Source organism: Dasypus novemcinctus, chromosome 20, assembly GCF_030445035.2.
Source record: "Dasypus novemcinctus isolate mDasNov1 chromosome 20, mDasNov1.1.hap2, whole genome shotgun sequence".
NCBI lineage: Eukaryota > Metazoa > Chordata > Mammalia > Cingulata > Dasypodidae > Dasypus > Dasypus novemcinctus.
Genome location: NC_080692.1, coordinates 49,177,128 through 49,203,174, shown reverse-complemented (window position 1 = coordinate 49,203,174; position 26,047 = coordinate 49,177,128). Strand labels below are relative to the sequence as shown.

Below are 26,047 nucleotides of genomic sequence, written 5' to 3'. Positions count from 1 at the left end.
AAGAAAATCTCAACCTCACTATTTTTAAAGACATGAAAATTTTAAATATTCAGCATTGTTTTTTAACCTACCACTTTGATAGGCAATAACACCTGGGGTGGGGAATAGGGTATATGGGAACCTCTTATGTTTTTTAATTTAATGTTTTGTGTGACCTATTTATCTATATTAAAAAAAATAAAGAAAGAAAGAAATAAAAAAATAATACCTAGGATTAGTGAGGGTACCTGGAAAACAGGTTTCTCACAATCTGCTCATGCTGGACATTTTATTAATATATTTCCTGCGGGAAATTTCAAAATACAGATTGAAAAAATTCAAAAGATCTAAATCCTTTGACTTGACAGTTCTCCTTTCAGGAAGTTTACTGGGAGCATAATTTTGCATGTATCCAGACAATCTCTAAGGATATTCATTATGACATTTTTCTAATAAGAAAACTGTTAAAAAAAACTTAAGCGTTCCATAATTTGGATAACCTAAATAAATTGGGTTAGATGCGTGTTAAAGAATTAATTGTGTGCCCCTCTCGCTTCAGCCTCAGGGAAAGGGCTGGTCTGGCACGCTCAGTACAGGGCCCCCAGCGGCACGCACCGGCCTGCACAGAGCAGGCCCCGAGCAGGCAATGTGCTGGTCTGCGCAGCCATTAAAAGTAGTATTAAAGAATGATGAATAACACTGGGAATTGTTTAGTTCCTATCGCTAAGTGAAGAAGAACCAATTACTAAACAAATAGAGTATCATTCCTTTCATATATACAAGAGCTAACATGAGCTCTTGTCGTTAACAGTGGTTCGATAGAAGTGGCAGAATTACAAGAAAATTTATTTTGTACTCTAAAATATTTTACATTCTCCAAGTTTTCCACAATAGTATTCGCTGCACAATCACACATACAAAATGCTACCTTTAAATAATGTATTATCATGACTCTTTTTAAACATTAACGCTTACTCTTAGGGTTACTACTCGTGCTTTGGGGTTTCGAACAGATGGTCCTGCTGACACGTAATCAGTTGTGTCGATTTCAATTGGAAAATGCTCCTCACATTTCTCATCACTTTTGAGTGCAGCTGGCCACTCAGTGCAGAAATCTGAGAATTAAACAATATATCTATTAGATTTATGAAGACAAATGCCCATTGTAATGCAAGCTGCTAGAGAAAATCAAATTACTGAGTGAGACCAGTCTCAGGTTATATGAGAAAAAAGAACAGACACTCTTGCTTTTTACATCCATGTTATCCTGCATCTTTTCTTCTTAGACATACTTTAAATAGGGAATTGAATAAAAGGAATGGTTTGGAATTTCAGGTTTGGTGAGGCATGATATGGTGTGTTATGGTGCAGTTTAATTCCTCCACCCCAACTAACATGAAAGCGAACAGTTCAGAGGGCCTACGACAGGTAATGTTAATTCACTCCCAAATGCATGTGACTGAGAATCAACTCAAGGGAACTGAAGGAAGTTCTGGAAAAGCTCCAGGAGGGAACTAAAATAGGGTCGCTAGCCGTGCAGAAACGGAATCGACAGAGCCTCAGCTGAAACCAGGCCCAAGGCCCGAACGGGGGCTCCTGGAACTGCGTGGCTTTGCCATGCGACCTCCGTGCCGGTGGGCTCAACAGGGGAGGAGCAGCCAGGGCGGTCCCAGCTCCTGCAGGCACCAGAGCCAGGGGGCAGGGGGCTCTCGGCTTGGGGATCCCCTTGTGGAAATCTCACTCCTGAAATAGCCCCTCCAAGGGCAGCTAAAAGTGCCGGGCTTCTCGGGCCGAACGCCTGGGCCTCACAGCCTCGGGCCTCGTCCAGCAGAGCAGGACTGCAGGGGAGGCCGGGCCCGCTCACAGCAGATGTGGGCTCTCTTCCAGGTGAGGAGCGGAGAGACAGTGGAGGGGCTGCCAGCATTTCCCTGACTAACCATTTTCTTATGGCACATACTAAATTTAGCTCCCATTTAGGCTTTAAAATCGGAGTCAGCAAAATGTCGTCTTGGTTTAGAGACGCTCAGAGATGTGGCACTAAACACATGTTAGCGAATTAAATACAGTTAATACCTTTCCCTAAACATGCTGTTTAAGAGATCAATACTCAGTCACTTTGAGGGGAAAGAAATGTCTGAAATTAAAACGAACAGCACAAGATTACTGAGATTGAATTTCAGTCTCATCATGGACTAATCCCAACATCCTGAATTGTGAGACTCATCACTGCCAGGCACTTTAGAGGAGACTGCTTTGGGGAAATTTATGAGCTCTTGGATTTACAACGAATTTTTTTAAAAAAACTTTGGATAAGCCATTTCAATCACCAGAGGATAATTATAGTTTTTAAATTAAATTAGCTAATTATATGTCTGAAAAATGTAGCTAACTGGAAAATACATAATAGACCTCTATTAGTCTTTATTCATCTGATAGATAAAGTAAAAGACTAGACTTTGGGAGACTTCAGTTTTTACTTCACTTCTGCCACTGATTATTAAAGTTTTGGTAAATTACCTAACTTTCCTGTGCTTCAGATTTTCCATTTGTAAGTCAGATATAAAATCTGAACTGACCTATTTTGAAAAGAAAACTGAGAAGAAATATGTGAAAAGCCTTTGAATTATTTGGAAGATATGATCTAAATCCAAAAGCTGGCAGTAGTGTAAAGGCAAAATTAAAGATTAAAACACTCACTTAAATACTATAAAATATAACATTACTCTTCTGAATGTGTTATATGAAAGCCTTTCATCTAAAACTTAGGAAGTACTTTAAAAATATTTCATAAAAATGACCTGTTTCTAGATAGTAAGATCACATTTTAAAGTAATGTCAACAAAGGCTAAAAATGGAGTTTATCACTGTGTAATATATTTATTAACTGGTTTACAAAGGATGAAAAACAGATGTATGATTTGTACCAAATGGGGTGCATAAGTTCATCTGAAAGGTGGTCAATCCCAGGGCCAAACAGAGAAACACACTCCATAGAGATAATGTCCCTTTAATATCCCCAAGCAGAGAACCACATGAATAAAAGGAGAGAGAAGAGATTTTTCTTCCCTTATTTCAATATTTAATAGTAAGGTAATTAAACCTTAGGCCTCTTTACCTGTTCTTTATATTTTTAAAATAGAAGGCCTCCCAAGAGCTTAAATTAAATCAGAATTTGGTTCACTCTTCTATCTCTCCTTCCAACCTGACCAGGCTATCTGCGAAGCATTTCTAAGTTTCATTTTCTTTCCTAAACAACCTTAATAAGTATACTGGGCATTTATACTTCATCTTTAAATCAGCATAAATATATCAAAACTTGATTCGGCGGAACACATGTAGCTCAAGTGGCTGAGCATCTGCTTCCCATGTATGAGGTCCTGGGTTCGATGCTCAGTTTCTCCTAAAAATCAAAAACAAAAACCAACCACAAACAAACAAAAAAAACAATTCTCATTGGGGAGCAGATTTAGCTCAGGCACTGAGCACCTGCTTCCCATGTACCAGGTCCTGGGTTCAATCCTCTGTACCTCCTTAAAAACAACAACAACAAAACAAACAAACAACAACAAAAACTGATCCAAAGATCACTAACTCTTGAATTTGAATTAAAACTACACAATTAATTACTTAGAACTGTGAACCTGAAACAATTTAAATCTGTTTATTCTATGTAATCCAATATAAATGAGATCAGAAATGAAATTGGAGTAAGTATATAATTATGGAAACACATATAGAATTATGAATTAAAAAACGTTCTTTGCCTTTACCTCATGCTTGTGGGAAGGAGTAGCAGAAGTAAGCAAAATCTTTATGTTTAGATCTAGTAATCAAGAGATATTGCTCAAAATCAATAAATCTAGGACTGGAGATAAAATCATATTTTGGAGATTACCTCTATGAACATAAATATATATAAAAGTGTAATCAAGTTCAAGTGATTACTTCCATTACGTATATCAACACACAGACATATATTTTAGTATAACTAAAATGGAAGTAATTACCAGAACTGAAACTGATTAAAAGAGAACACTTCTAAGAAGTGGTGGTGGGAAGGATGAGCATGACTATTGTTTTTTCTTTGATTTGTTACTACATGCCATGTATTACTTCTACTTTTATAAAAAGTTTTGAACAATTTCTTCAGTTGACCCCACTGACTATTTTGTTACTCAGCATCCATCTATACTATCTTCAGTTGGGATCATAGTGATTTGTATCTGTTGGCAAAACTCTGCAAATATTTTCTTGCCTTTTTATTTATGTGTTTTCTGTAACTCACCAATAAGACCCTAACTCTGTTTGAGCAAGGATTATGATTTCCGATGGTATTTATTATGCATAGCACTTTGTAGAGAGGTCAGAAAAAAATGCAAATTTAACATATAGCCATTCACTGGAAACAATTTAAAAATCCTTCTTTAAAAAAAATCGAAAAGACTCAGAATATAAACCTATACAGTATATTTGAACTGATGTTGTTAATTTTTCATTCAAAATCAATATTAAGTTCACATCAGAAATCAACCACATACCTTTAAGAGCTTCACAGTGTTTTTTAATTGCAACTGGAGTCAAATGCAGAAAATTAGGAATCTGAAATAGAAAAATTGAAAAGACAAATTAGCTGAATGTCTTAAAAACATGAAGACAATGCCCTCATAAAACTAAATCATCCACTTTTTTTTTTACAATACTAATACTATATGTACAGATGTTACAAATTGAAGAAATGAAATCCTTGAAATATAGATTCAGTACCATGTACCTTACAATGACAATAATGCCAGAAAAACAAATATCACTGTGGCAGTTTGAGATTATTTGTGAGTTCCAAAAAAGAGATATAGATTACGTTTGTAAACTGGTCTGTTCCTCTGGGCATGATACCCTTTTGTTGTATTAGATTCAGCTGAGATGTCTGATTAAATTGTTAAGATTAGGGCTTTGATTCAACCATGCCATCAAAGTGCAACTCAGCATTGAGTCCCAGCCCCTTTGGTGGGCATAAACCACATTCTGCCACCAAAGTAGACACACAGAGAAGAACACAGAGGAATGAACTTTGATCCTGCGGGCCCAGGAAGTGAGATGAGCCTGACAGTCTACCGCTGACCTTGTGAGTAGAAAGCAGCAGAGCCTAGAAAGAAACGAGCCCCGGGAAGAGCAATGAGCCCTCTGCCAGCCCATAGTTGAGTTTGGAAGAAGCTGGACCCACAGAGCCTTAAGACAGAAGAGGAAGGCTGAACCCTCACTGACGTTGCCCGCCATCTTGCTTCAACGCGTGGCAACAGAATTTGGTAAGGAAGTAACCTTGAGTTGGACTCTTTAGGGCCTTGTGACTTTAAGCTTCTACCCCAAATAAATGCCCTTTATAAAATCCAAGAGTTCTGGTACTTTGCATCAGCACCCCTTTGGCTGACTGATACAATCACTTTATAGTTTTCCTTCTGGCATTAGAGCTATAGGTACACATGTATATTTTCCTTATAAAACTAAAAGCACCTGAGGACATGAATCCTTAATCATCCTAATTCCCCTGGAGTACATAGCATGGTGGTATATTTCCACTTTGTACTCAGTAAATTACATTTTAAACTGAATGAATGAATAAAAGAAGCTAACAACGTTTTAAAATTGTTTAAAGAAGTTGGTGGGATATATTTATGAAGAGACATTAAAAAGTGAATCATTCACAGAACCAGTAAAAATTTAGGGAAGGTCAGAGGTTGGATTCTTTCAAATAAATAAATGCATACTAGCATATTTCTTGAATAATGTCAAGCATCAAAACAGAAATTTAACTTGAAACTCATTTGGATAGAAAACTTGAACAAGCAGAAAGTTACTCCCAATATTACGCTAGGAATCTGGAGTGTTGATCAAAACATGTGATGCCTTAAGATTTATTTTAATAGAGAGAAAGTGGACACTGGAAATAGGGCTTATGGGGTAGACAGCTTTATTTTCTATGCTTCAGTTTGGAAACATGAATTACTATCTTACCAATATGTATTCTATTTTATAAGAAAAAATTTTCAAGAGCAAGATTTTAAAAAGGAAAGGAAAAATCAGACATAATAAATCTTTCAGAAGAAGAATGAAAACTGATAAAACATGGCTTCTGTGGTGTGAACTAAGAAGAAAGTATTACCTTGTGGCACAGTCAGTGCTGTGTTTGGGGTAATTGCAGTAATGTTTAGTTTTCTACTTAGTCTTATATAAGGTAGAAACCAAGTATACGTTATAAATGTTTGTCTATAAAAGGAAAAATACATACTAATATTAAAATAATTTCTATGGCTGTGAATCATTTATTTTTTCCAATAATTGATATTGTACATTCCTAGTGCTATTAGGTTATGTGTGTAACTTTTAAAACTTTCAACTGAAAGTTATAAACTACTTCATTTGATCAGGACTCTTTAATCTCATTTTCATTTCCTTTGTTTGAATTAGTTGTAATTATTTTATTTAATCATGTATTAAATCTAAGCTTACTGGAATGACAAGTACACTAATAAAGAATTGAATATTTGTAGCTGTTGACAGTCACCCCAATTGCTGGTGTAGTTAAAGCTTAACATGAGAGTGATTTGCTGCTATATTTCTTTTGAGAGATAATGAAGGCAAAAATAGAACCTAATAGTGATCATGAATTTTAAGGAAACTACTAAAAAAATATATGGTAAATGGTGGTTTCTTAAGTGAATGAGGAAAAGCAATCATCTGATTCCCAGCTGAAGGCCACTCAGTCTTAAGGAGAATCTTCATTTTTAGAGCTGTTAGCAAAATGTGAAATGCTGCTGTCCATACTTTGCTTTATGAATTTAGCTTTCATTTGTACATTAACTCATGTAAAGATGCATCTCTTACATATTAAGAGTGTTGATCCAATTCAATGAAAAGGTAAATATAAAATAGACTTAATTTGTCAAAGAAGATTCATTAAAGAATTTTTATCAAAATTTTTTTTGCAAATGTTTGAAGTGATTTCATTTGGCTTTATGCTGCCCTACACTCCAACACCCGCCCTCCCCTTTTAATGTAGCTTAGCTATGATATATTTAGAAACCAAGAGAAGGAAGAACAAGCATCAAGAAGGACTTGGAACTTACTATGGTACAGGTTTTCCTTTTAAGTGGTCTAAAGAAATACAACTTTGTGTCACTTTTTTAAAAAAGTATAATCATTTGACTTCCTGGATATATGCTTTAAACATATGTAACCAGATGATTTTATATTTGTTTTTTGAGGAGAATATTGGTTTCTGTTACTTACTGTTTTGAGCTTCCTCTGCCATTCATATTTGTTTTACGTTCAGTGTTTCAAATGTTTTGTATTTAAAGTACCAAAACTGTAACTGAGTACAGTGGATTGTTTATGGTATGATGTTAACATTATACAATGAAATATAAAAGTGTTGTCAGTGTTAATACTGACACACATAATATGTTTACAAATAAACTGTGGTGTTGATTGAGTTACTGCCAAAAAAAAAAAAAAGAGAAGAAAAAAGTAAAGCACCGTCCTGGCAACACAAGAAAACATACGTCAAAATCCTGCTCCTCCTCCCCTAAGCGCAGCTAATACGAGCACTACAGAGGCCCTGCTCGAAGCACACGGCATCTGGCAGCACCTTTAACGCGCGGAGCCGATGGCAGCCTCACTCCAGGTGACTAAGCACACAGGTGATTCTGACAAGGGATGGCATGCACTGAACGTGAATTTGTAGGTTTATTAAAATAGTTTACAACCACTGGTATTATTACAAGCATAGGGCTCCCCTCTCTCACCCAGTAGCATTATCCAAAGATTTTGTCCTTAAGTCCATTTTTCCTCTTTCATTCAAAGAAAAGATTTGTTTCTTCTGTGTTTGCTTTCTCGTGTCTCTTGGAAAGTTTTCATTTCCAAATTTCCTTTACCCGTCTCCAGCAGACCACCCCTTCTCTGTGTTACCATCTCATTGCAGAAAATTTTTCTGTCTTCCAGGAAAATGCTTGTTTAGTGGAAAACAGAATTCAGGGATGATAATCCATTGTATGAAAAGGGAAAGCAACTAAGAGATGCATTCCCAGATTAAGCATTTCCATTTTCTTTAAAAAGAAAACTATGATTCATAAATCACTATAGATACTATAAACTAAAGCATTTACTATAACCTATTGTGCTTCAAAATAATTAGTAAGTTAAAGTTGATGGACTCTAATAGTAATATTCTATCTTTCTGGACAGAAAATTTTAAAATTTAATCCTTTACTTCTCAATTCTCAATTACAAGTTAGGTTCTTCTACTTTTCTTAGTCCCACTAGAAAGATACCATACAATATAGAAAAGATACAAGAGTGAAAAGGAAGGCCAAATAAAAAGCAATAGGACCCATTAATTACATTCTTAAATACTAGGATTCTTGTAGTCTTGTTCATCATGGATAATCAAATTATCTCCGTTACCTGGAAAAATAAATAAATTAAAATACAACAACCGAGGGACACAGACTTGGCTCAATGGCTAGGGCGTCCACCTACCACATGGGAGGTCTGCAGTTCAAACCCAGGACCTCCTTGACCTGTGTGGAGCTGGCCCATGCGCAGTGCTGATGTGCACAAGGAGTGCCTTGCCACCAGGGGTATCCCCCGCATAGGGGAGCCCCACGTGCAAGGAGTGTGCCCCATAAGGAGAGCCACTCAGCGGGAAAGAAAGTGCAGCCTGCCCAGGAGTGGCGCTGCACACACAGAGAGCTGATGCAGCAAGATGACGCAACAAAAGGAGACACGGATTCCCGTGCCGCTGACAAGAATAGAGGTGGACACAAAAGAACACACAGCGAATGGACACAGAGAGCAGACAACTGGGGGGGAGGGGTGAGGAGGCTGGGGGGAAGGGAAAGAAATAAATACAAAATAAATAAATCTTAAAAAAAAAAATACAACCACCTGGGATCTACTGAACCGTGAAGTACAATGGGGAGGGGGCAGGGAGATGGAGGCAGGCACTGATTTAGGTGTGTTAGAAAGCTAAACCCATAGGCTGGTGAAGTATCTTACCTTTAGAAGTTCTAGATTCCCCTCCTTTGCCATGGGCACCCCTCTTTTCACGGGGTAACCCATTCGAACAGGAAGAGGAACTGTAGAGGGTCTAAATGGCGCTGCAACTGGGTAAACACTGGGCCAGTCCTGGTCAACAGCCATCTTCTCTGTCCTGGGAGGGGATGCCTGAAGAACGTTCAAATAGTGTGATATTTTAAATATGAGCATGCTCCTTAATTTCAGAATGTATAAAAAGCTGCAATTATGAGAATTACAAGCAGAGATGAAACCTATGTAAAATCTGACCTCCAATAAGATACTGTTCAAAAAACAAAACAAAACACACATACACATGCAAAACAAAAAAACCCACACCTTTTCAAATAGCTTTGTGTTGTTTCCTCTAGCAAGGATCTCCTTTAATATTGCATTTCTTTCTCTTAAAATTTTTCCATCTTATTTATTTAATTAGACTTTTAGTCAACTTTAACATGTTGTTTAAGAAAGGGTGCAATACTATTTGAAATAATTTTTAAAACTTTGATGAAGTCAGTACACAGAGACATTGAGAACTTAGAAATAGTGGAAATAGGGAATAAGGAAAATACATAAGAACTTAAGAGATAAACAGAATTAAGCAAGTTGAATAAATACATAATGAGTAATTGTTTCCTAGGCCTAGAGAATGACTCTTTGATAGTTTAGCAGTCATATTAACATATAGATATGTTTAAAAGTTTATAAAATCGGGGAGCTGATATGACACAAGTAGTTGAACGCCTGCTTCCCACATGGGAGGTCCTGGGTTTGGTCTCCAGTGTCTCCTAAAAAAACAAAAAACAAAAACAACAAGCAAAATGAACAAAAAAAAAAACTACTCAGGGTAGCAAATAAGGCTCAGTGGTTGAGCTCCATCCTTCCATGTGTGAGGCCCAGGATTCAATATATGGTGCCTCAAAAAAATAAATAAATAATGTTTAAAAATTAAAACAAAAGAAAATAAAATGAAAGCGTGCTGGCTAGGGAGCAGATGTAGCTCGAGTGGTGGAGCACCTGCTTCCCATAAGGGAGGTCCCAGGTTCACTCCCTGGTCCCTCCTAAACACACAAAAAACAAAACAACAAGCAGACAAATGAAAAAAACCACGAGAGTGAGCCGATGTGGATCAGTGGTTGAGTGCTGGCTTCCCACATACAAGGTCCCGGGCTCAATCCCTAGCCCCAGCACCTCAAAAACTAACTAAATAAAAATAAATAAAAATGAGTTAACTAGAAAGCAATGGCCAGCAGAAACTCGGGTTTAAAGAAGCAAAGTTCAGCAGTGCCCATCTGAGCGCCGTCGAAGCCAGGGCAGCGTGGCTCCGGGAGGCAAGTCATCTTCCTGGGAAACGACTGCCTTAGACTGCGTGTAACCCAGTGCCACTGAAATTGCCACTCCCGTGCCTTCATTCTGACTCCGTCCTCGCCAAGGGACGTCACACTTTGGGTCCCCACCTAGTGAGAAGAGGGCACACATTCCAAGCTGCGGGACCGGCACAGGCAGCGTCAAAGGAGCCTGTGTTCTGGTTCATACATTTGCCTCCTGGGCATGTGTGAAGGAGTCCACTTCTCAAAGATGTGCCATGCTCCAGAAACTGACAAAAGTCAGCTGAGGACCAGACCTGCCTGGCATCACCCAGTGATGCACCTGCCTTCTCGGGCCGCCCCGTCGGCCTCCTCAGGAGGAGCTGCCTCACTTTAGCACTTCAGAGCCGATCAGGAGAGCAAACAGTGGAGTTATTTACCTTTTTTTTCATCAGACTTTTGTTTTTGGACGTTTTAGTGTTTTCTGTTTGACCTACGAGACAAAACAGTTAAAGACAATTTTATAACATAAAGTCATTCAATATCTATCATGATTCCGTAATTCTCATACAATTTAAAGAATTCTATAATATAAAAATGAAACAATAGTCCATTTTTTAAAGTGTGGAACTTACAAATGAAAACATACAAGTTAGAAAAAGCTAAAAAAGCCACTTGAATATAAAGCTTACTGTGACTGCTGCCGTAAGGAACTCATCTACATATAGCCCATAAACTTAAAGGTTCACCATAAAATAAACCCACGCTCCCAAGTTAAGCATCTATTCAGATATAAATACAGCTGACCCTCATTATCGTGTATTTATGAATTTGCACACTCAACTGAAAGTAACATATAACCCCAAAACCAAGACTCTTGGCACTTCGGCAGTGCCGTGCAGACGTGCCCAGAGTGCCGCAAAGCTGGAGCTGCCCGTGCCCGCATCCCAGCTGAGGGCCAGCGAGGCGATGCCTTCCTTTTTGTTCTGGCTCTTAGTGTAAGTGGCCTTTTCACTGCTCTTCATATTTCGGTTTTTTTTGTTGGTGATTTCGCTATTCAAAATGGCGCCCCCGCAGGCAGAGCGCTCAGTGCATTCAGCGTTTCTAAGTGCCAGAAGGCTGGACGTGCCCCGCGGAGGAAGCATGTGTGTTCAGGCGTGAGTCAACAGCGCAGGATTTCCGTGTTAATGAGTACACAGCATATACACACACACACACACATATATGTATATAGATGGTGCCTTTCAACAGAACACAGGACACGAGGTCACGTAGTGATCGGCTGACCCAACTGTGACCAGAGCCTTGTAGGAGCCTGGCCCATGTCTCCGCAGAGCAAGGGCTCGGCCTTTGCTAGGCCAGCTCACAGCAGCTATAGAGGACAGAACCACAATGCAAAGAACCTGCTGTGTGCTGGATTGTCGACGACATGTGGTTCAAAATTTTCTGATTATACTATATTTGCTCAAATTTGGATTTACTGTTTTTCTTCCAAACAAACAAATAATACTTCAGTTTGTTCGTCTCTATGTTTATCAGGACTGCCAGTGCAACCATCACAAAAAAGCGCAGGATCGCACAAGAGGGTGAGTTATCCACATACACACATTTTAAGGTATGACCTTATGCCTCTCTAAGTAAATGTTTTGCTCTTCTGAAATAATAAAATTATAGTTATTGAGCACTTTCACAGGCCAGACATTGTGCGAAATGCTTTCCAGTATTATCTCACTGAATCCCATGGCTCACAATAAAATCTAAGTACTGGAATCATGATTTTAGAGTCCAGTACAGTGACTCTCTGGGAGGTTAAACAACTCCCCTAAGAACAAACGCTAGTATCTGTGGCACTGCTGGAACCCCAGGCTTTTGACCCCAGGACCTGTGCTTGCAAACACAACCTCACCCTGTTCTCAGTGGAAGAAAGACTAAATTAGAGCAAAAACATCAGTATTGAGCACTTCCACTTCCAGCCACTCCCAATCTGAAACGACCAAACAAATGAACCAAAAATATGAAAATAATGGTTTCCAGACATTGGCCTGAGAGAAAGGAAAGGAAACAAGCAAGGTGAGTCTAAAAGCTTGGCCAAGCTTACTTCTAGAGTTTCCAGGCCACAGAGCAGGCAGGGACACTCAAAAGAGCCCAGTATCTCCCTGAGATGAGGAGACAGAGCTGAGGGCTTGGAGATGCCAAGGCAGCTAGAATTTGCCAGGCAGGGTACCATAGAGGAGAGAGCTGCACAGAGAGAGAGGCAGAGAGAGAGGGAGGGAGAGGCACAGAGACAGAGAGCAAAAGAGGGAGGGGAGAGGGAGAGCATGAGCGCAAGAGCATGTGAGCAGACCACCTAAAGCAGGAAGAGAGGACCTGAGGAGCACATGTAAAGAACCCTGATGCACTACAGGGTAGGGAAGAGCTGGGGAGAAGCTCATCACACACGTGGATCAAGCAGAACACTTAAAAGGGTCTTGCCTCAGCACTACAGTAAAACTGTCCTAAGTGCTGGCGCTGCTATATGCCGCTCTGATCTCCTCTAACAAAGCTTAGAAACAAGCCTCCAGGGAAGTGGCTGTGGCTCAAGTGATTGGGCTCCTGTCTATCACATGGGAGGTCCAGGGTTCAATTCCCGGGGCTTCCTGCTCAAGGCAAGCTGGCCTGAGCGGAGAGTTGGCCCATGCGGAGTGCTAGCCTGAGTGAAGTACTGGCCCATGTGGAGAGCTAGCACAGCAAGAAAACGCAATAAAAAGAGATACAGAGGAGAGACAGTAAGAGATGCAGACCAGGGAGCTGAGGTGGCACAAGAGATTGAGCACCTCTCTCCCACTCCAGAAGTCCCAGGGTCAGTTCCCAGGGCCATCTAAAGAGGAGACAAGCAGACAAAGAACACAGCAAATGGACACAGAAAACAGACAGTAAGCACAAAACAATGGGTGTGGGAAGGGATATAATAAATAAATAAATAAATCTTTTTTAAAAATTAAAAAAAAAAAAAAAACAAGCCTCAAAAGTTCCCAAGTATTGGAACTCTGTACCACACCAAACTCAACAATTATTCAAGAATATCCAGTACTCAAAAGATAAAATTCACCTGTTGCATCCAATACAAAAAATTACCAAACATGCAAAGAAAAAAGAAAAATACATCCACAATGAGGAGGGAAAAAATCAATAGAAACAGAACCAGAAATTACACATGTACTGAATTAGCAGAAAAGGATATTAAAATAGTTAAAACTATATTCGAATGCTCAAAAAGGTAGAAAAAAGCACGAGCATGTTAAGGAGAGGCATGGGAGATAAAAACAAAAACGACCCAAAATTTTCAAAAGACCTAATCTGAACTTCTAAGAACAAATCCTATAATGCCTGAAGATTCAAAACATACTGGATAGTATACATGGATACATGGATTAAACTGTGTAGACGAAAAGATAAGTGAACAGGAAGATTTCACAGTAGAAACTATCCATATGAACAGAAAGTAGAATCAAAATGGAAAGAGCTTAAGTGAGCTGTGGAATAACCTGAAGAGGCCTAAGAGACATGCAATGGAGTCCAGAAAGCAGAGGGGCAGAAAAAACATTTGACAAAACAATGGCTAAAATTTCCAAATTTGATGACACTATCAACCCGCAGATTTAAGAATTTCAATGAACCCCAAACACAAGAAACACAAAAACAGCTACACTAAGGCACATGATAATCAAACTGCTTGATGCCATGAAAAAAAGAGAAAATCTTAAAAGCAGTCTGAGGAAAAAAAAGCACATTATGGGAGAGGAACAAAAATAAGGGTGATGGGAGACTTCATGTCAAAAATAAGGCAAGTGAGAAGTCAAGGCAGTAATGTCTTTAAAGGACTAAAGAAGAAAATACTTGTCAATAGAGGATTCTATGCCCAGAGAAACTATCTTTCAAAATAAAGGTGAAATAAAATATTTTCGGACGTATAAAAGCTGAAAGAATTCATAACCAGCAGACCTCCTACACTACAAGAAATGTTAAAGTCTTTCAGGAAGAAGGTAAATGACACTAGATTGATAAAAGGATCTATACAAAGACATGAAGAGCACTGGAAAGGACTGACTACACTGATAATCAGACAATGGAGATTTCAGGGCAAAGAATATTTCCTTTATAAATGAAAAAAGACGGTCATTTGATTATAACAAAAACTTCAATCCATCAAGAGGAACATAGCGGGCAGCTGGTGTGACTCAGTAGTTGAGCACCAGCTTTCCACATATGAGATCCCAGGTCCAATCCCTGCCCCCATATGTCAAAAGAGACAGAGAGAGAGAGAGGGGACATAGCAATCCTAAAGGTTTATGTACATAATAATACAGCTTCAAAATATATGAAGCAAGAACTGATAGAACATCAACAAAACAAATACAGAATTATAGGAGATTTCAATACCCCTCTCTAAATAACTGACAGAACAAGTACACAGAAAATTAGTAAGGATACGAGGATTAAACAAACGTTTATTGACATTTATCCACACCACAACAGCAGGATACATTCTTTTCAAGTGCACTGGGAACATTTACCAAGATAGGTCATACTTTGAGCCATAAAACAAGTCTCAATACATTTAAATGGATCCCAATCTTACAAAGTATGTTCTCCCACCATAATGGAATTAAATATCTGTGGAAATAGCTGTGGAAAATCCCCAATATTTGGGAAAAAATAACAAAAATAACCCATTGGTCAAAGAACTCAAAATAGATTGAGAGAGGATTTTGAACTGAATGAAAATGAAAACACAGCATGTCAAATTTGGGGAAGGCTGTCAATGGAGTACTTAGGAAAATTTATAATATTAAATGCCTAAATTTAAAAAGTAGAAAGGTCTCGAGTCAATGACCTCAAATTACACCCTAAGAAACTAGAAAAAGAAGAGCAAATTAAGCCAAAAGTAGGCAGAAGGATGTGATAAAGATCAAAAGAAAAATCAATGAAATAATTAAAAAAAAAGAAAATAGAGATAATCAGTTAAACCAAAAGCTGCTATGAACTTCCATGAACATTAAGTTTTCAAATATATGATCTATTTACATGACAAGCTGATAATTTCCTTTCTTTTCTAGCTTTATATTTACTCTCTGAATATTATTTTTCCCTTTGTCTATTTAAGTTGGAGAAGTATATGAACCAGTATCACTGTGAGGACAGTGCCTGCCATAGAAGAGACAGCCCCAGTATAACAAATTTCTACAACACTGTTCTGCTGTTTTAATGAGGAACATTAAAACTAACAAGACCTTAGTCTTGTAAATCCTCAACATATTTACACTGAAGAGAGAGCACAATAAAAGAGAACTAGACAGGTTCTTACTTCAAGTTCAATAATGCAGCAGCCTACTGACTTTGAAAAAGTCCCTAAACCTTTCTCAGCCTATTCCCTCAACTTTTAACACAAAGGAGTTGGGTTAGATAACCATCTGTCCTGTCCCTTCATTTTGCTTCCTCCTGCAGGGGTAGGACAACTTCCCATTTTAACTGAATCAGGGCTCAAGTGGATAACTTAGATTCAAAAACTGAGAGGGAAAAAAGCTCCAGAAATGGGTTATTCTTAATCTTGTATGTTTCCATAATGTCTTAAAATACGTTTGTTTATGCTCAGGCCTTCAGATTCTTAGAACTTAAAGATAAATTAAAGGCTTAAGAGTATACTACTTTGGGAAACGGACTTTGGCCCTGTGGTTAGGGCGTCCGTCTACCACATGGGAGGTCCGCGGTTCAAACCCCGGGCCTCCTTGACCCGTGTGGAGCTGGCCCGTGCGCAGTGCTGATGCGCGCAAGGAGTGCCCTGCCATGCAGGGGTGTCCCCCGCGTAGGGGAGCCCCACGCGCAAGGAGTGCGCCCCGTAAGGAGAGCAGCCCAGCGTGAAAAGAAAGAGCAGCCTGCCGAGGAATGGCGCCGCCCACACTTCCCATGCCACTGACGACAACAGAGGCGGACAAAGAAACAAGACGCAGCAAAATAGACACCGAGAACAGACAAGGGGGGGGGATTAAATAAATAAATAAATCTTTAAAAAAAAAAAAAGAATATACTACTTTATCCCATTTGTTCGTAGTCAAGAAAATGAAGGACCCAGGAGTGAAGAGGCCATTAGCACAGCACAAGAGACTTCTTGCTGTGAGCCTCTACCTCCAGCCTGTCCTCTCCTCAAGGCCCCGCAGCTAGGCTGAACTTCCACCAGGCCCTCTGGTCTTTCTCCGACTCGCTATCCTCCGCTCACAAGGTGCTTCCTTCTCTCCAGTCTGCCTGCTCTTGCCCCCTTCCCACCCCATTTCTTCACCTGACAAATTCCTATTCATCCTTCAATCTCAATTCATTTAAATATTATTTGAGTGATACTTTGTACCAGAAACTAGGAAGACAGCAATGAATAAGACAGTCTTCCTCCTCACAAAACTTAGAGTCTGTCAAAGTAAGACAACTATGCATCAAGTAATTACAAGAAACAGTGCTTAGTTTTACAGAAGTCAACTTTAAGCTGAGCCAAGGGCAGGTGAGGAAAAGTGTTTTAGAGAGAGACAAACTACAAGTTCATACAAGTTCAACAGGCTGATATTTAAAAGTAAACAGAGAGCAGTGAGAAAAACTGCAGCTATTTAATAGGTATCTCAACTACAACGCATCCTTGGCAGAGCTCTTAATTTCCTTCTCCCAGTCCTCCCAAACCCTGTAAACGGTATACCACCATTCATCCAATAGTTCAGGACAAAAATCCAATTTTTCTTAAGGCCCATATCAAATCCATCAATCCTGTCAGTCTTATCTTCAAAATATATCCCAAATCCAGCCAAGGCACCTTCTCCATAATTACCCCAATCTGAGCCACCGTCACCTCATTTGCACCACTCCAATCACCTCCACACTGGTCTCCTGGCTTCCACTCTTGCAACACTAAAGTTGTTCTCCACTCTGCAGCCAGTCATCTTTTACAAGTGTAAATCACTTTCTCTCACTCCCTGAACAAAACGCTCCAATGTGATCCCAAACATATCATAAAATCCAAGCCAAATATCTGCAAGCCTTTCCATATCACCCTTTTCATTTCTTCTCTCTCCGACGTCCTGCTCCTACCACTCTCCCGTTGCTCACCTAGGTCCACCCACACTGGCCTTTCTGTTTCTCTGTCACACCTCGAAGCTGGTTCTAGCTTCCTGCCTTTGAGCTGACAGTTCCCTAGGCTGACAATGCTCTTCCCCCAGATCTCTGCATGTCTCTGAACCTGCTCAAGTGGTACGTCCTCCAACATCTTCCTCTATCTTATCCTACCCTGTAGCCACTCCTCCCCAGTCCACCACCCTCAAAACCCTGTTTCACTTTTCTTCACAGCATCAAGCACTACCTGACATTTTATTCAATTGTTTACCTCTTCTAGTCAGACTCCCCCAAAGAATGTAAAGTCCCTAAGGTCACAAACCTCACTGTAGGTCCAGTGTCTAGTTCCATTTATAACTGCATAGCACACAGAAGATCGATAAGTACGTATAGGAAAAAAAGGAAAGAATAAAAAATAGACAAGTGTTAAAACTATAAAGAGCCACATATGTCACCTTAAGGAAATTATTTATCTTAAAGCAATGAGAAGCCACTTGTCAATTTTGAACAAGGGAATTACAGGTTAAGATTTGCTTGTGGAACACTTTGCTCTAGCTGTTGTGATAATTCAGTATAGGAGAGCAGGAGTGAAAAGCCATTTTAGAACTGAGACAGTGGCCTGGCCTGCGCCGTGAGGAGTACGGGGTAATCAGGGACACTACCGGAGGTGGCCCGGGCAGGGCTTCGTGGATGGCTGCACGTGTCCTTCCTTGGCTGAGTCTTTCCTGACTGGCCGGCTCTTCCTCAATGTTCCCTTGCCCCTCCATTCACACGCGTTACACCTCCCACACTTCGTGGCTCTCTGTCGTTTCTAAATCCGCCTTTTCACTAGGCTCCTGCAGGACAAGTACTCTGTCGGGCATCCTTACAATCTCTGTTGAATTAAAGGCACTGCAATAATGCCTCTTGAACGAAAGCCACCCCACCTGGTGGCACAGCTAGGCCTGGATTCAGACCTGCAGCTGGTTGTCGGCAGCTGTGCGCTCGTCTCGACGTCGGGGGAACCCGCCATTCAACGCTGCCCAACAACCGGGACCGACCCCAATGGCTGGAGGAGGATCCTGGGCCCGGCTGTCGGCAGGAGCACGGGCGGCGCAGGCACGGAGGACCGAGCAAGTTCCCTGCGGCCACAGAGCGCCCAGCCGCGGAAGCCGCAGGCAGGGACCGCAGCAGCCCGCGCAGACCCAGAGTCGCCGCTTCCCCGCGGGGCTGGCGGGCCAAGGCGAGCCGAGGGCGCTCCGGCCTTGCGGCCGCCAAACCGGCCCTCGAGCCTCCCCCACGGGCGACGCGGTAGACACTCACGCAGGCTAGATCCGGGCGCGCTGGAGGCCGGAGATAAGGCGGTGGAGAAGGCCCGCGCGGCCCCGGGCCTCGACCGCAGGAGCAGCCAGGCCGGGAGCGCGGCCGCCGCCATAGCTGCGGGGACGGCGAGCCGCTGGGGCCAGAAGGCCGCGGCGGGCGGGGCCGCGCGGAGGCCGCTACCGCGCATGCTCGCGCCGCCTTGCCGGGCCCGGAGTAGGGGAGCGCGAGCCGCGGGGAAGTGCGGGTGGCGTCGACCTGAGGGCGAGTGGGAGAAAGTAACGAAAAGGAAGCGAGAAAAGGGAGAGCTTAAAGCCGTCCTCTGGTGCAAATAGGCACCGGAAAGGAGTGGGGAGACGGTGGCCCGCAGAGGTCAGGCGCACCCGAGGGGCCACGCGCCGCCCGGGCGTCCCCTCTGCCGGCGGCCTTCTCGGCTGCCCCATCCTGGGGGTGCCCGTGAAGACTGAGGCGCCTGGTCCGGGCCCGGCTCGCCGTGAGCCAGCGTGGACCGTTAGCAGTGGTCTGGTCAGCCAGCTTGTAGGCCAGACTAGAGCTTCAGAGTCCGAGCCCATCAGGCCCCCGCCTCGGAAGTCGTCACTGAAGGAGCGTTCTTATTCTTATTTTCTCCCTTTGCGTGGACCGATGAACACGTGGCGCTGGTCAAACCATCCGGGGGAGCGGACGGGGCTCGAGCGGTTGAGCACCTGCTTCCTACCTAAGGGCCAGGGGGTTCACTCTCCGGCCCCAGGACCTCAAAAACAAAACGAAAAACTTTCCTCTGTTTAAGAGTAAAAGCGTGGCCCCTTTAAGATGAGCGGGGGTTTGAATGCGGGCTGTGCTTCTTCGTGACCTTGGGCAAGTCTCCCTAACCCCCGGAGCTTCAGTTTCTTGGAAAGCAGATACTCTCTCTTCCTCAGCATCCTTGTGCTCTCAGAGGTGCAGCAACTCACCCAGAATAAAAATCCTTTCTCCTGTGCTCACGGTCAAGGGTCCGATGCCCGGCAACGTGGGCACGTGTCTGCACTTCCGAGTGCCTGGTGCGCGGCCGGACGCTGTGCTGTTGCTGCCCCCTTGAAACGCTCAACAGTTTTTGAACAAGGGGCCCCACGTTTTCATATTTCACTGGGCCGCACAAATTACATATAGAATGATTTCAAATATGAGTGGTTTTTGCAATGAGTTTTTGCTTTATATAAAACCTGGATTAACGGAAATGATCTTCTGTCAGCTACTTGTCATCAAGACCTAACTGCTTTATAAAAAGTGGATAGCGTGTGTCTATTCACAGGTATGGTGAGAGGACGCTAGGTCAGTATCCAGACACAAGGACGGCCCTTGCAGCCCAAACGTCCATCAAAACAGTCCGGATTATCAATTTTTTAAAGCGTGGGTTAAATATATTCTCGTCCCCACATACTTAATAGGTTTGAGGGTGTCAGTTTGGCTTGAACGTTGGAATCGTCTCAGAAACGAAAACAGCAACCAAAAAAAAAATATATATATATATATATATATGTTGTACAGGTGCCTCCCTCTGAGATGTGTCTGGGGCATTGGTTGTTGATTTATTGTTTGCTCTGTTTGAAGATCCCCAAGTGAATCTAATACGCAGGCAGGCTTGAGTACCATTGATATCAGCTTTAAAAAGAATGAGGTGAATACAAAACTATTAGCATGGAAAGAAATCCATAATATACAGTTGTGTTTTATGTAGGTTGCAGAGCATTTATGGATCATATGGCCTCATTTGTGTAAACTGTTTTAAAACACGGTGTGTGTTCTGTAAGGGTAGACTGGGTGAGGGAGTGCAGCAGCGGTGAACACTTTGGAGCTTGAAATTTTACACCAGTATGCAGGGCTTTTTGTGTGTGTTTTTTAAAAATAAGAATGCAGAATTTTTTAAATCAGCAAAAGCTTCATGTTTTAATTTTCATTAGGAAAAACGATGGTGACTTTTATTTTATTGTGATAATGTAGAGAGACATAAATTTTGCCCCTTTAATTAACCACATTTGCAATGCTGCATTATCACCACCACCATGGTAGCAAAACTTCATCACCCAGAACAGAAACTGTACCCATTAAGCAATAATCCCCTATTCTCCCCCACCACCACCATTCCCTGCAACCTCTCATCTCCTTTCTCTATGAATTTGTTTATTCTAGATATTTCTTGAGTGGATTTATATAATATTTCATCCTTTTGTGCCTGAGTTATTTCACTTAGCATAATGTCCTCAAGATTCATCTATGTTATCAAATGTATCAGCACGTCATTCCTTCTTGCGGCTGAATTAACACTGCACTGTAGGTGTTTTCTGCATTTTGTTTATGCATTCATCGGTTGATGGACACTTGAGTTGTCTCCATCTTTCAGCTATGGTGTATAATGCTGCCATGAACTCCGGTGAGCAAGTATCTGTTTGAGTCCATTTTCAGTCCTTTCGGGTATTGTAACTAGGAGCAGGATTGCCAGGTCTTAAAGCAATTTTACTTTTACTATTTTGAAGAACCACCAGACTGTTTTCCACAGTGGTTGCACCATTTCTCATTCCCACCAACAATGTGCAAAGGTCCTCATTTCTCCACATCCTCACCCACACGTGTTATTTTCCCCTTATTTTTTTATTTAATACCCATGCTAGTGGGTGTGATATAGTATTTTATTGTGGTTTTGATTTGCATTTCCCTAAGAGATAATGATATTGAGCCTCTTTTCATGTGCTTTTTGGCTATTTATCTTCTTTGGAGAAATGTCTATTCAAGTCCTTTAACATTTTTTAAATTGGATTCCTTTTATTGTTGAGTTCTAGATGTCCTTTATATATTCTGGGTATTAAATCCTTATCAGATAAATTATTTCCAAATATTTTATCCTTTTCTGTAGGTTGTCTTTTTGGTTTCTTGATAATGTCTTTCAATGCACAGTAAGTTTTTAATTTTGATAAAATTCAATATATTTTTTTCTTTCATTGCTCATGTGTTTAGTATCATTTCTAATGATCTATTGCCAAATCAAGATCATGTAGATTTTCCCTTATGTTATCATCTGAGAGTTTTATGGTTTTAGCTCCTATATTTAGATCTTTGATCGATCTTGAGGTAATTTTTTATATGATGTTGGGTAGGAGTGCAATTTCATTGTTTTACATGTGGATATCCAGTTTTTGCAGCACCATTTGTTGAGGAAACTATTCTTACCCCCTTCATGGGATGGCACCGTTATTGAAAATCACTTGGCCATAGATGTCTGAGTTTATTTTGGGACTCTCCACTCTATTCCACTAGTGTAGATGTTTAGCCCTAGACCACACTGCTTCGATTACTGTAGCTTTGTAGTAAGTTTGGAAATCAGGAAGTGTGAGTCCTCTCTAACTTTGTTTTTCTTTTTTAAGACAGTTTTGGCTATCCAGGGTTCCTTGCACTTCCATATAAATTTGATTAGGTTTTCCAGTTCTGCAAAAAAGGCTGCTGGGGGAAAAATTTTTCTTTTCAGGGAAAAAGGCCATACATGCTTATCTGCATTTGGTTTAAGGAAACGAATCACAAGCATACAAAATTGAGACAAATTAGAAAACTTGAAAACTCAAAGCACTGTATTTATTCCCCACTGCCCGGAACAAATGATCATATTAAAAATCACTTGCGCCAACTCCCCACCCCCATGTGAGGAGGATGGGGGGCTCCACTTGCAGCTGCCCCAAATGTGTTCTCCATCAACTCAGCACTTGGTGCCCCTGGCTGAGAACCACGTGTGGGCGTTTATAAGCGTTGCCTTGCCCAAAGCTCAGCTTTCAAAAACCCAAAGGCAGGAAGATGCTGTGGCTCAATCAGTTGGGCTCCCGTCTACCGTATGGGAGGCCCTGGGTTCGCGTCCCGGGGCCTCCTTGTGGAGGCAGGCTCACCCGCAGATGCCGCAGAGAGCCGCCTGGCCCGCAAGTGCCGCAGACAGCTGCCTCAAGGTGACACAACAACAACAAAAAAGGGAGACAAGCAAAAACACAGAAGAGCTCACAGTGAATGGACAGACAGCACACAAAAAGCCACAAGGGGGAGGGGAATATAAAAAAAAAAAATCTGGACAAGGCGTAAGGCCTGCCATCAGACTGCACGGAGAACGGGGACTGGCGAGGGAGGCCCACTCAGAGCCCACGGAAGCCGGCAGGCCAAGGCCAGCGTGTGAGGTGCTGGAACTTCGCTAGGGATCACCCTCTTCACAGGACGTCCTCCAGCCCATGAGCCACAGTGAGCCACAGTCCAGGTCTTCTCTCAGCCATCCTTTGTAGTTTTCAGCATACAAGTCACCTCCTTGGTTAAATTTCCTCCTAGATATGATTATTTTAATGCTATCACAAGAGGAGGTCTCTTAATTTCCTTTCCACCCTGTTCGCTGGTGGTCTATGGAAACACACCTGTTTTAGGTGTTGAGCCTGCCCCTTGCCATTTTGCTGAATTCTTTCTTAGCTCTACTTTTTTATGGATTCTTTGGGGTTTTCTGACTATAGGATGGTGTCTTTTCTGAGCGTGTAGGAAAGGGTTAAGTTTTCGGCTCTGTCCTTCCAACAGGGAGGGAAAGGGGTTCTAGGGGCTTTGGGGCGCCAGGAATTTGAAAAGTGGCGCCAAAACAAGGGCGGCCAATGGTGCGTGCTGGGGGCGGGGCCAAAGCGAGAAGGACCAATGGTGCGTGCTGGGGGCGGGGCCAAAGCGAGAAGGACCAATGGTGCGTGCTGGGGGCGGGGCCAAGAGTGAAAGCGGCGTGAAACTTGAAAAGCGCCGGGAGTGAAAGCCGCGCTGAGCCTGCCCGGGCCACCAGCGTGCAGAGGGCGCGGAGCTGCGCCTGAGGCCTGAGCCTCCGGACTCGGAGGATTGGGATAGGCTGTAGCCCCTGAAGCACCCAATCGATGGGGAGCAGGGGAGGGACCTGCACGCTAGGGTTAGGGTATAAACGTCAGGGTTTCTTGCCGTTTGGCATGCTGGCCATTTTATCCAGGTCGTGCGCCCATTCTTGTAAGATCCTTAATAAAATTCTTTGCTCCTCCACAGTCGGGTAAACTTTTATTCTCTTATAGGTGCAGCTTTCTTTTTAACAGATTGTTTGACTTCTTCCTTTCCAATCTGGGTGCCTTTACTTTCTCTTTAATTGCTCGGGTTAGAACTTTTGAGTTGAACGCTGAGCAGCAGTGGGGACAGCGGGCACCCTTGTGTGGGTCCTGCCTTAGGGGAAAGCGGCCACGTTTCGCCGTGAACTCTTACGTTAGCTGTGGGTTTCCACAAATGCGTGTGGTGAGCTTTGAGTTCTAGCTTCCAGTTTGTAACAGGAATTGTAGTAACTTGTACTAGAGTCTCAGAAATGTTGGTAAATTGCTTTAAAAACTTACATTTTATTATATAAAATGTTTACAAGCGTTGTCTCCTTCGAATTATTACATTTACGGATAAGAAAACAAAGTCAAATCACTTGACCCTGCTTCTATGAGCAGAATTGTGATTCAAATGCATATCTGATTCCAAGGTAGATTTTCCTTTTACTAGATTTTTTTTTGGTAGCTTACTGTACGAGTAGCTGACAGAGGTCACTTAATACCATTCGTTGATGAAAAAATCGGGAGGTATCAAGGTCCCACAAGAAACAAGAAGTCACACTCAGAAGGTTTATCTGAAGAAAAGGGACGTCTACTGGGTTAGGATGGCGAAGTACCCGGGAATGGGACAGAAAGGAAAGAGGGCCCTGGAGCCCAGAGGAGGGCCTTCCACACAGGGGTCCCCACTCGTGTGCCCCACGGGGCTCCCCGTGGAAGCAGAGGCAGAGGAGCTGGGGTCCAGCAGGGCCCAGCTGAGAGCAGGGCCAGGGCAGAAGAGAGAAGAGCCAGCACAAGTTTGCCCAGGTAAACAGGGATTTCAACGAGCTTCGACTTCAAAGTTCTCACTCCTTCCACGGTAAGGAAGTTTTTATAACTGTGGATGTGACCCGTTTATTGTCATGGTATCAATTCAGTGGTAGCATATTTTTAAAAAGAAGGTAGAAAATATCAGAGTGTACTGCAACATGTTTCAGTTAGATGTATCACAAGAAATGTATTTACTTTGGATAGCAGCCAAATAAATCTGAAACACACTGCATGGTCCCACAGTGCCCTCAGAGGTCTTAATTCACCCTCCGAGGAAACTGCCCAAAGTTCCAAAGTCCAGCAAGGGTGACGACCACGGGGCGGCTGTCAGGATAGAGTGTGCGAGTCGGCTTATGCTGGCAGGAAGGCAGTGTCACCAGGTCCTTCTCCGATGGGAGCGAATCAAGACCGGCAAGTGGAGAAAACGAGCAACGCCCTCGCTACCCCTGCCCTGCAGAGCCTGCCAACCACCCGCCTCCTCGCAGTGCAGGGGCTCTGGTCTCGGCAGTTATGCTTGCTCGAGAGTCAGAGAAATAATTTCCTCTCCGTGACCATGAGCGCATTCGGACTTTGTAACTGGACAGACCTTAGCTTTCGGTTGCTAGCTTTATGAAATGGAATAAACGCCTACCTTTCAGCGGCGTGGTGTGGATTAGTGTGAAGTGTCACAGCCAGCGTGGCGCTATGAGCTCAGTAGTCAGTGCCGGTCCCTCTTGGTAGTGTCGTATTGCCACCAGGCTTTGGGTAGTGGGTCAACCCAGGTGTCACGGTTATATGTGGCTATGTCCTCACTGTAAATGCTGAACAAATGTTCATTACACTTACACGGAATCGCTAGGCGGGCAGCTGCGTCTAGAATGACAGGTATGGCGAACTCTCCTGCAAATGCCAAGGCGAATGCCATCAAGGTCCTTTTGGTTCCGGGAAGCAGCTGGGGATGCGTGGGGAGCGAGGGCAGGCAGAGAGGAAAAGCGCGGCACCCTGTTGCATCGGGGCTGAGTTGAAGCCGTTATTGGTATTGTGAACAGGACTAACCCCGTTTTTCGTGGCCACCGCCACCTGGCCCTACCCGCTTCCCACCAGGAGGAGTCAGATCACAGTTCACTTTTGAGCGCTAGACTTACTACTTCAAACGAAAGGCACCTTTTTGTTCCCCCAAATCAAACTTTCAGGATGAATTTATGACTGTCCCCCTTTTATTACTGAATAAACGAGATTAAACTAAATTGTTTTTCCTTAAATATGGCAAGGGCTTTTTTTTCCCTCCATAACAGTGGCACTGATATTCTTTAATGCAGGTACCAAAGGGAAAAAGGAAAGGAAGAAAAGCAAAATTCCGTCCTGGCGCGCTGCTTGCTAGGATACGATCTCATTGTTTCT

At 42.3% G+C, this 26,047-nt stretch overlaps 1 protein-coding gene across 1 annotated transcript in view; it reads right to left on the bottom strand.

Annotated features, from left to right (window-relative positions):
- MRPS35 (mitochondrial ribosomal protein S35) overlaps positions 1-19,303 on the bottom strand; it is a 44,966-nt gene extending 25,663 nt beyond the window's left edge. Inside the window, exons 1-5 of the mRNA XM_058282981.2 lie at positions 18,783-19,303; positions 10,796-10,848; positions 9,031-9,198; positions 4,518-4,578; positions 955-1,094 (exon numbers count right to left, since the gene is read on the bottom strand). Of these exons, the coding sequence (XP_058138964.1) occupies positions 955-1,094; positions 4,518-4,578; positions 9,031-9,198; positions 10,796-10,848; positions 18,783-18,969 (609 nt within the window). The 5' untranslated portion in view covers positions 18,970-19,303. The remainder of the gene's footprint in view (positions 1-954; positions 1,095-4,517; positions 4,579-9,030; positions 9,199-10,795; positions 10,849-18,782) is intronic.
- Positions 19,304-26,047: the final 6,744 nt, after the last annotated feature.